The 12,004-nt window shown below is 38.8% G+C and overlaps 1 protein-coding gene across 1 annotated transcript in view; it reads right to left on the bottom strand.

The window, feature by feature from the left end:
* Positions 1-12,004, bottom strand: part of RAD51B (RAD51 paralog B) — a 560,808-nt gene that overhangs the window by 522,338 nt on the left and 26,466 nt on the right. Inside the window, exon 5 of the mRNA XM_032405390.1 lies at positions 8,826-8,962. Within this exon, the coding sequence (XP_032261281.1) occupies positions 8,826-8,962 (137 nt within the window). The remainder of the gene's footprint in view (positions 1-8,825; positions 8,963-12,004) is intronic.

Below are 12,004 nucleotides of genomic sequence, written 5' to 3'. Positions count from 1 at the left end.
AAAGGATTTTCTACATTATGAACTCAAAGCCAGATCTAATGCATGGGGTAGGCCAAGTGTAGGAGAGTGACAAGGCCAAACAAATGCAAATAACATCATTAATAGCTTAAGACATGGAGCTCAGTACCAGAAAATTCAAATATTTCTGGTTAAAAATATAAAAGTGTAAATCTTTGAGTATAACTGTCTCCTATTTAAAATAATACTTTATCAGCCTGATACTTTATCAGCCTGATACTTAACCATCCAAGGATGACTGGGAGGAAGGACTATAAACACAAAAATCACCCTATACTTTATGTTCCATTTAAAGACGCCAAAGTACAAAGAACAGTGTTTTCATTTCTAGATAGTTAATGAGTCCCAAGAAGAGGCTGAGAACTTTAAAGAGATAAACAAAATAAATTCCTCACATATATTATAATCAGAAATGAAAAAGAAAAATCTAAAATAGAGAAAGGGAGAAAACTGGTCAATAATATTTTTTAAAGTATATTTTGAACAATTTAAAAAAAGGCAACATTAGGTTGAACAGGAAAAGGAAAAATTACTAAAAGATGTGTAAAAACTGAGAACAAAATGGATCAAATGAGCATTCAGGGGAAGTGCATGAGAGAGACAGGGTGAAATAAAGGAGGAAATGAGGTAAGCGATGAAAGCAGGAAAAAATGAGATGACATTGGCACAGACAGGACAGGCACATTTTAAGGATTTGAGGAAATTGTGTAAATTTCTTGATTAGGGCAACTATTTGCCAAGTTTGGAGCTGGTCAGAGAAGTCAGCTAAAAGCTCTGACACTTGGGACCCACTGATTTTTAATAAGATAGGTATGGCAACATCTGCCAGAAACATGAAGTTTTTCAAAATTGGATGCCTGGTTGATTAGGTACTGAATACTTATCTCAATCAGTGGGTACCTTAACTCATCGGCAACAACAAATGACAGACAATAATAATTTTCTGCCTTCAACACTAGGCTGAATTTCAACTGGTGCCTTGACTGGTAAAAAGCTCTGGAACTTATTACTGCTCTCCCATTCAAGTAAGGCCCCTCAGAAGGAAGGTGGTCAATGCATGGACACAAAGTGACTTTATTCACAGTTACCATGTGAAATAACTGTACCAAATGATTATTTACATACCAGTATGCTATAAGTTTCTATAATCAGTTTCTCCAAGTATTTTTATTTTAGAAAAGATATCTAAAAATATATATAAATCAAAAACCAAATACAAATGTAGTATCTATATGCCTCACATTAATTATAGCAATTTCTTGTGACAATCTTCATCACAGAGCTTTCCTGGCTAGAGTAACAACAGAAAAGATCCTATCTTTTGCTCCCAGACATTAATTACATAAAGTTTGAAAGCAATGCCATCTAGTGGACATCTTTTTCATAAAAAGTATTCTTTTCACGTATGCACTTAAGTTTCATTCATTCAAAACATTTATTGAGGGGCGCTTGGGTGGCTCAGTTGGTTAGGCATCCAATTCTTGGTTTCAGCTCAGGTCATGATCTCGCGGTTGTGGGATCAAGCCCCGCGTCAGGCTCTGTGCTCAGTGTGCAGTCCGCTTCAGATTCTCTCTCCCTCTCCCTCTCACTCACTCACTCTCTCTCAAATAAATACATATTTTTTTTAAAAAAAACATATTTACTGAAGACCTACTATATGCCAGGCACCATTCTAGGTGCTAAGGATGGGACAATGGACAACAACAACAAAAACAAAAAAGCTTCCCTCATGGAACTTACAGTTTACTGAGAGAGACAAACAAATACATATTATATGCATCAGGTAATAAGTACTCTAAAGAAAAATGAACCAGGATGAGGGAACAGATTGTGAAAGATGGAAGCAAGTACTATTTTATGTAAAGTGGTCTGGGAAAGCCTCTTTAATAAGGTGAATTGGAGCAATGGTTTAAAGGAGATGAGAAAATGAACCATTTGATATCCAGGTCTGTGGTATTTTGTTTAGATATTATTTAGTAAAATAAGAAACCTGGAAGCAGAACTGATATGATCTGACTTCTTCTTTTTTTTTTCTTTTTAAAGAACCACTCTATCAGATTTGGAAAAGAGGCTGTACATGGGGCACGGGGGAAAGCAAGACCAGCTAGTACAGCAGTCCAGGTAAGAGATGATGGTGACTGGACCTAGAGAAGAGCTCAGCTGATTAGAAGTCACTGATATGAGGAATTCTTAATCTCAGGAAACAAACTGAGGGTTGCTAGAGTGGTGGGGGGTGGGAAGGATGGGGCGGCTGGGTGACAGACATTGGGGAGGGTATGTGCTATGGTGAGCGCTGTGAATTGTGTAAGACTGATGAATCACAGACCTGTACCTCTGAAACAAATAATACATTATATGTTAAAAAAAAAAAGAAGAAGAAGATAGCAGGAGGGGAAGAATAAAGGGGGGGAATCGGAGGGGGAGACGAACCATGAGAGACTATGGACTCTGAAAAACAAACTGAGGGTTCTAGAGGGGAGGGGGGTGGGGGGATGGGTTAGCCTGGTGATGGGTATTAAGGAGGGCACGTTCTGCATGGAGCACTGGGTGTTATACGCAAACAATGAATCATGGAACACTACATCAAAAACTAATGATGCAATGTATGGTGATTAATATAACATAATAATTTAAAAAATAAATAAATAAATAAATAAATAAAATAAAAATAAAAATAGAAGTAACTGAATTCAAGGTATAGTTCAAAAGAGGAGCTGAAGGGATTTCTTGACTAACTGGATGAGCATCTGGAGGAATGGAATTACCATTCATTGAAGTGGAGAAGACTGGATTCGTTCCAGGTTTTTGTTATTAGTTCCCCCTGTTACTTCACAGCTCTTGTATAAAAGGGAAGTTAAATGCTTTACATTAGTGACCACATGACAATTTGAAACAAAACACATGCTTAAAAAAAAAAAGTTTTCCAAAATTCTAGTTGAAATATAGCATCATAAATGTGCTGAAATAGAAGTTTATGGTTTCTCAAAGCTTCTTGTACATATGTAATATTTTCCTGTTCATTAATTCAGTATGTATTTGTTCAGCAGTGTGATATAAATACAACAATGTGAATCTATTAGTCCTTTACAGACTCCAGAAAATTCCAAAGTTTTGTTTTCATATTAAGTACTTATGACTAATTTCATTTTCTATCTTAGAACCTCTTCAAGATCTCCCCACTAATTCACCTAGATTCACAAGTGATAAGGCAGCTAAAATTAGACTAAGGTGAAACCTACCCAGGCTCATGAAACCATCTTAAAAAATGTCTCTCTGTCTCCACTATTGTTTGCCCCCAGTTCAAAGATCCTGGATTCATGCCAAGAAGCAAATAGGTAAATGGTCCTAAGACCACCCTGGTAATTACCTCCCTAATGAGCCAACGTCATGCCTCGCCACTAACGCTACGTGCCTCCCTCCTGATACACTGATTCAGAGTGACACTCTATATAGTCAGGTGGGAATTGGAGGGCACTGGCTGTGGGGTCCCTAGCAGCTAGCAAGGGGACAGGCAGCTCCTCAGATCTAAGCTTGGCCACTGCTTCCACACAGAAAAATACAACATACACCTCTCCTTTGTACATGGAGCTATAATAGTTACAATTTTACATGTTTATGATTGTTTAACGTCTTCCTCCCCTGTTGAACTACGTATTTCTTCCTAGTTTTCAGAGCTTTTCTGATTTCATGACAAGTCAGGATTGTCCACTTCTACCTCCTAAATTCCCAATCCTATATTCCACCTTGGGGCGCCTGGGTGGCACAGTTGGTTGAGTGACCAACTCTTGGTTTCTTCTGGCTCAGGTCATGATCTCAGGGTTGTGAAATCGAGCCCCACCACGACAGGCTCTGGTGCAGACTCTGCTTGGAACTCTCTCTCCCTCTCCCTCTACCCCTCCCCACTGTGCGTGCACATACTCTGCCTCTTTCTCTCTCTCTCTAAAATAAATAATCTTTAAAAGTATATATATAAGTAATCTTTCCGAAGTGTTTTTAAGTACCTCACCTGTAAGGTTTTCTTTTTTTTAATGCATTTTAAACTTAAGCAAGTTTTATTTACTCCTCCTTTGTTTCTCCCTCCTTGATAAAAAGGTATCTAGCAATTTATTATTAAAATTAAAAATTAAGGGGCACCTGGGTGAGTCAGTCGTTAAGCGTCTGCCTTCAGCTCAGGTCATGATCCCAGGGTCCTGGGATCAAGCCCCGAATCGGGCTCCCTGCTCAGCGGGAGTCTGCTTCTTCCTCTCCCACTCCCCGTTTGTGTTCCTGCTCTCACTATCTCTCGCTCTGTGTCAAATAAATAAATAAATAAATAATCTTTTAAAAAATTAAAAATTAAAATTATTTTCCACTTTTTATCACTTATCCTAAATTCTCTATATACAAATCGAGGTTTTTTTTCTTTTTTTAAGAGAGAGAGGGAGAGGGATGGGGTGCGGGGAGGGTTAGAGGGAGAGAGAGAATCTTAAGTAGGCTCCATGCCCAGCGTGGAGCTCAATGTGGGGCTCAATCTCACGACCCTGAGATCATGGATCACGACCTGAGCCAAAATCAAGAGTTGGACACTTAACCGACTGAGCCACTCAGGCGCCCCTTTACACAAATCCTTTAACCTTCCTCAGAATAATCCTTCAATTCACGCTCTCTATTGTGCTGATCAGATAGCTTGCTTGTAAGCACAAAATGAAGACACTGCTACATAAAGAGGCACAAAGAAACCTAAAACATATTCTTCTTTGAGTATCACGTTCATGCCTTTACCTCTTCTCTAAGTCCAGAAACAATCCCAGTGGGACAGACACTATTAATTACCTACCAATATCCATTCCCACTTCTTCTTTACTATGAGAACCCCGATTTTACTCAGGCAGCAATGTTAACCAGCCCCAGGAATCTCATCATGCTTATTATAACAATCTTTTTCCCCTCCTTTCCCCACCCTCCCTGGCATATAGGGGTGGCCCACTGAGAAATCTGCAGGATAATTCCAGAGGATGAAAAGGAAATCAACAGAGGGAAAGAGACAGCTAATCTGGGAAAAACATATTTTCCTGACAAAACACATAGCTGGCCTTTTCCCTTCCCACTGACTGGATAAGATGCCTAAAAATGCACCAGCCCTAGGTCTCCGTCATCACTGAGCAGCAGAATCAGTGCCCGCAACCACCTACTCACTCTTCGGTAGGTATTCAGTTACTTGCAGCAGAAAGCTTTTCTAACTGATTAACTAACCTTCCCCAGTAAGTCCAAATAGGGGTCAAGCAGTCCTGTAATAACACAAATGAAATGGGACCAGGCAGTACAGAGCCCGCCCCATTCTCTGACCTGCCATGACAAACTCTCCAGAAGGAGAAGAAGGTACTCCAGAAGGAGGACTGGTACTTTTGACCAGTTCTGACCTGACCCTATCACCACACCTCAGAATGAAATCCATGTGGCAGCCAGATGACCATACTCTTCAAGCCTGTGGAGAACAGACTAGAGAAGTAAAAACAATATAAATTTCAACCCCTAACCTCCAATGACCTTCATTAAGGCTCCTTGTGAATTATGAAACGTAATTCCAGGGGCACCTGGCTCCCTCAGTCAGTAGAGCAAGCAACTCTTGATCTTGGGGTTGTGAGTTTGAGCCCCACATTGGGTGTAGAGATGACTTAAAAATAAAATCTAAAAAAAAAAGAAAAGGAAGAAACATAATTCCAATAAAGGGACTAAAATTTTTACCTCATTTCCAACTTGTCTTTGGCTTGTTAGTTGAAGGTTAGTCACTGACATTTTAAAGAGTACCTTTTCTTTTGGACAACCTGAGTGAACCAATGTCTTTATCAGTGTTAGCATCAAATATATTTCAGTGTTCAGATTTCCAGTGGTCTCATATATTTATGCTTCTGTTCTTTTTTACCATTTATTTGTTTAAGATCCAAATAAGTTCATCACATTGGAACGACCAATACATCTTTTTTCCCCAGCTTTATTGAGATATAACTGGCATATAACATTGTGTAAGTTTAAGGTATACAATGTGATGAGAGCAATATACCTTTCAAATCTCTTTTAATCCAAAGGTTCCTCCTCCAACAATCATTTATTCTGTCATTTCCCAGTTTGGATTTTGCTGACTGCATCTCTCTGGTGTAGTTTAACATGTTCCTCTCTTCTCTGTATATGTTGTAAACTGATAGTTGGATCTGAAAGCTTGATCACATTCAGGCTTGACTATTCTTCCATCAGGAAGTAACACAATGACTAGTTTTCTTTTTGTGATGCTAGTAGGCTTTATGTTTATGAACTATTTTTACTCACAACACTTCTGACACCAAATATTTGGGTTTTCCATACCAAGCAATTCTTTAATTCCCTGTGGACACAAACTGGGTATCAGACACTTAACTACCAGGAGTTAGCTCAGACTCCACAGTTTAAACACTCAGAACCACAAGACTGCCCCCCCCCACACCTTGAGACACTAATCACAAGTCCTGGACCTCTGGGACTACTACTACTACTACTACTACTACTACTACTTCTGACCAAGTAAGCAACCACAAATCAGGAGTTCCCACACCCCCCTCCTCAAGTTCAATAATTTTGCTAGAATGATGCAAAGAACTCAGGAAGGCACTTTACTTACTATTACCAAATTATTACAAAGAATAAAAGATACAGCTCAGGAAAAGATCGGGGAGGGCTACATGGCACACCACCCTCCCAGCACCTTGAGGGTGTTCACCACCCCAGAAGCTCTCCAAACCCTATCATTTAGAGATTTTTGTAGAGATCCCATTGCATAGGCATTATTGATTAAAGCACTGGCCATTGGCAATTAACCAGTTACCAGCCTCTTTCCCTTCCTCAGAGGTTGGGGAGGATGGGTGGAGCTGAATTTTCCCACTTTATATCACATGATTGGCAACCAGCTCCCATCTGAAGCTATCCAGGGGCCCACCAAGAGTCATCTCAATAGCATAAATTCAGGTATGGTTGAAAAGGGTTGATTATGTGATTATGAATAACAAATGATGGTCCTGGCACCTCTATTAACTCAGGAAATTCCAAAGGTTTTAGAAGCTCTGCAGGCAAGAATCAGGACTAAGACAAAATATGGATTTCTTATTATATCACAATATTCAGTGCCAAGATCCATCAGATTGTTGGGGTTTGTAATTTGGTGCTATTCTATCATTCCTTCTTCATTTATTGCTGGAATACTCCTGTAAAAAGACCTATTTGTTGGGGCACCTGGGTGGTTCAGTCGTTAAGCATCTGCCTTCAGCTCAGGTCATGATCCCAGGGTCCTGGGATCAAGCCCCACATCGGGCTCCCTGCTCAGCGGGAAGCCTGCTTCTCCCTCTCCCACTCCCCCTGCTTGTGTTCCCTGTCTTGCTGTATCTCTGTCAAAAAAAAAAAGACCTATTTGTTACTCGGTAATACAGTTCATATAGAAAAAGAATAGATGTTTGATTTCCTTTTTTTTAACTCATTTTCAAAATAATGAGTTGCTTCTCCAAAATTTTGGAGATTTACCTGCTTTTCATTTCTTTATATTACAGACTCAAGAATTTAAACATATTTCATGGGTTTTAATCTACTGTCATTATTATCTTATTGGTGGTCAATTTGTCTCATCTTTGGCCAGTGGGCGCCTGGTCAGGTTGACTCCTAAGTAGTCTTTGATAGCTTCTTTGTCATCCATCTGATACGATGTTTCAGACTCAACTTAAAAATTTCCTGCACCAGTGCTAGAAGCAGCCATTTCCCCAAGAACCCTCATTCCTTTTAGTAGGAAATGGTATCTGGATTTCACAGTTTGAGAGTAACGCCTGTCCATCATTTATCAAACATTTTCTGAGCAGTTAATATGCGTCAGTCACTAGATTTGGCTTTGAAGATGCAAAGATATAACACAAACTCACAAAGCTGACACATCTGTGGCATATACTTAGAATAGATAACAAGCAACACAGAACAAAGCAAACTCTAGGCAAAATAATCCATTTGGAACTTATCTGGTCAGGGAATACACTTCGATCTAACTAGTATCATTAGAGAGAAATAAAGAGAGACACGTGATTCATGACACAGTTAAAGACAGACTCAAAGGACTATACCTATACTACACCTTGACTGAAAGAACAGAATTGAATCAGTCCCCAGACCTATAAGTACTACTGCTCATGAAGGTTAATTAGAGCCGGGGGGGGGGTGGGGTGGGCGGGGGGGAACAGACACCAAACTTATTTTCAGGTGTACAGAATTACCCAAATAACCAAATGCCTCTCATAGAATGTTAAAGGTCCCTGCCAAACTAAGGAAATCTTTCCTTTCCAAGCATAGATACACTTACTATCAGTGCGTTTCTTACGTTGAATACCATACTATTACAAAGATTAAAGTGAAATACTTCTCAGTCAAAATGTATTTTGAAATGTGCAACTTTTCCATTCACTAATATTTTACTTCCAACTAGAAATTAGTTACAAAGCACCTTGCCTTTTGTCTTTTTTATTAATTTTCTCTCTTCCCCATTTCCACTTACATCCCTCCGTTTCTTAAACTTCTTTCTTCCTGACTTTCTGCAAAACACAGCTTATCCAGGAACCTCACTTAAACCAATGACAAAGGGATAGAAAAGACAAAAAGAAAACTGCTTCCTGTGTTAATCTTAAAAGGAAAATTCAATTAAAGCAGTACCTAGCATTCTGCATTCTCAGGAAGAAAAGGTAAATGTTAACCTGTTTGAAAATGTCACACGCTATAAATAAGTTACAAAATTAAACATTACAATGGAAAATAATAAAATCTCCTACCTTTCAGCACTAAATGCTGACTCTGTGTCGATGTACACAACAGCTCCTTCTAGTCCTCCCAGGTTGGTGGGTAACGTGGCCAAAATGCTCATCATTATACAAAACTGAGTTTTTCCACAACCTGGTGGGCCTGTAATCTAAAAAAAAAAAAAAAAGTTATTTATATAAACATCACAAGCTACTCAAAGCAAAATCCTTTTAAGAACTTGCCACTGGCACAGTCCCACTAACTTGGGTTCCTGGAGTTCCTTAATGTTCCTTAACATTCCTTAGAATATTCCTTAAACATTCTAATACATCTATTGTAAGGAATTAACTCCTTCCCTATGTGTCTGGGTTGGTACTAGTTAGATACCATCTTTGGGAAAAATGAGAGAATAGTCACTCAAATCATGCTCTGTGTTCTGTAGTTCAAATGAAAAGCTTTGGTTGAGAGAGGCTGGAGGGTGAATTTATACATTCAGAACTGGGAGTTCTATATCTTTTCCTCATTAAGACATTTAGAGAAGGAACTTGAAAATATTTAAGAGGCTTTAATAATTGGATTAGCATTTCTTATGAATTGGCCTTTTAGAACAATTTTGTACTAGTCCCCTAAAAAGCTGCTTTGATCTTTATTGTGAATAGTAAAGAATTTAGGCGTGAAGAGTTCTGATGTATACAATTTATTTTCAAATGCTTCAGAAAAAAAAAGGCATGTGCACACACACACGTGTGTGTGTACAGAGAAAGATTAAGCAAATGTAACAAAATTCAACAATTGTTGAATCCAGGTGATGCATACTTTCAAGTGTGTTTTGAAATTTTAGTTGGTGAAAGCTATTCTGAGATTATAAAATTTGAAATCAAGAGGCTAGAGATGGAAAAAAATAGGAAATTCTCAAGTCCAACTAGAAGTAGTTAATAAAAATTAATTTGAAAATGTTAAAAAAATATATCCCCCTGGGGGCGCCTGGGTGGCTCAGTCATTAAGCGTCTGCCTTCAGCTCAGGTCATGATCCCAGGGTCCTGGGATCGAGCCCCGCATCGGGCTCCCTGCTCGGCGGGGAGTCTGCTTCTCCCTCTCCCACTCCCCCTGCTTGTGTTCCCTCTCTCGCTGTGTCTTTCTCTGTCAAATAAATAAATAAAATCTTTAAAAAAAAAAAAAAAATATATATATATATATCCCCTTTAAACATATGCTATTTGTCACACTGGCTGTGGCATCCAAATTTTAAGAACCAAAACACTATCCCTTTTGTAAAAATAACACTAATAATTTTAACACAGTTTTTCACAAAGGAAGGGAAGGAACAAGAGGGAAGGAGGAGAAAAAAATATCTCAGGGAGAGATGAAAAAGTCTGAGCGAAGACTGAAACAGACTATAAATATTTGAATAAACTGTCTTAGATACTTCATGAAGTAGGGAGAAATAAGAAGGGATGACCCATGAGTCTACCTCATTCATACCAGGGGTTCTCAAACTGAAGTGAGCACTGGAATTGCCTGGCAAGCTTATTAACCGGCATCTCTGGTTCAGTAGGTCTGGGATGTGGCCTGAGAATTCACATTTCTAATAAATTCCCAGGTGATGCTTATGCTGCTGTACACTTTTGAGAACCAGTCTTAAAATTTAGCCTAAAGCTAACCTTCATTTATCGAGGCTCAACATTAAAAAAACAAAAGCTCACAAGTTAAAAACTATGTGCTGATTTATTTTAATCTCTAAACAGTGATTTAGACTTCCAGAATAAATTGTAGCTACCAATAACAGTTTGCCAGATCATGAGTAATCAGTGAAAAGGGGTCTCTAAACTTTTTTGATTACATAGTCTGACCAACTGAAAACAAATAAAATTTAGTATGGTCTTCCAATGTATGTATATTTATTATATACATACTATTTTACTAATACATTCTATATAATATAAAGCATATATAAAATAGGGATCAAAAAATTAAAAATAAGAATTTAAAAACAGGGGTGCCTGGGTGGCTCAGGTCATGATCCTGGAGTCCCTGGATCGAGTCCCACATCGGGCTCCCTGCTCAGCAGAAAGTCTGCTTCTCCCTCTGACCCTAACCCCTCTCATGTGCTCTCTCTCATTCTCTCTCTCTCTCAAATAAATACATAAAATCTTTAAAAAAAAAAAAAATTTGAAAATAGTTTCATATCTTATTTATTTTTTTAAAGATTTTATGTATTTATTTGAGAAAGAGAGAGTGCATGCACAAGCACGCATGAGCGGGGGAGGGAGTGGCTGAGGGAGCCCCATGCGAGACTGCATCCCAAGACCCCGAGATCATGACTGAGCCAAAGGCAGACACTTAACTGACTGAGCCACCCAGGTGCCCCTCATATCTTATTAGTTGTACAGATCTTTTTTTTTTTTTAAGATTTTAGTCATTCATTTGAGACAGAGAGATACAGAGAGAGAGCATGAGCAGGGGGAGAGGCAGAGGTAGAAGAAGAAGCAGACTCCCTGCTGAGCCAGGAGCCCAACACGGGACTCATTCCCAGACACCGGAGATCATGACCCGAGCCGAAGGCAGATGCTTAACCGGCTGAGCCACCCAGGCGCCCCCAGATCTTTTTTTTTTTTTAAGATTTATTTACTTGAGAGAGAGCCTGAGCCAGGGCAAGGGGGAGGGGTAGAGGGAGAGAGAGAATCTTAAGCAGATTCCCCACCAAGCAGGGAGCCCAAAGCAGGGCTCAATCCCACCACCCTGAGATCATGACCTGAGCCAAAATCAAGAGTCAGATGCTTAACCATCTGAACCACCCAGGTGCCCCCAGATCTTTTCATTCTCATAAAAACTTAACACTTTTAGTGAAGCAATGATAATAATCATAATAACAAATGAAATTATATTATTATTTAAGTATTTTGTCATTCAGTGATTGAAATGTCAGGTCCTAAGTTCCACGTATTTACATGCAATGGCTGTGTAGTTGAGAAAGGGATAATTGCAAAAATGTAAGAACTGAAATTTTTAAAATACATCACTCGTACTTACTATGTTCGTTTTTCAATAACTTTCATCAATTAGCAAAAGTTTGTGTTGAACTTTGGCTAATAAATTTCCATCTTTCCTCATGTCAATCAATTGTTCTTACAACATAATCAAAAGACATAGCATTTTAAGATTTTTAACAATTGGTTTAAAAATAAAAACTCTTTATTTGGAAGATTTTTCA

This window comes from Phoca vitulina, unplaced genomic scaffold, assembly GCF_004348235.1.
Source record: "Phoca vitulina isolate PV1807 unplaced genomic scaffold, GSC_HSeal_1.0 scaffold7, whole genome shotgun sequence".
Lineage (NCBI taxonomy): Eukaryota > Metazoa > Chordata > Mammalia > Carnivora > Phocidae > Phoca > Phoca vitulina.
The sequence above is the reverse complement of the archived record's forward strand: the minus strand, read 5'-3'. Positions and strand labels throughout refer to the sequence as shown.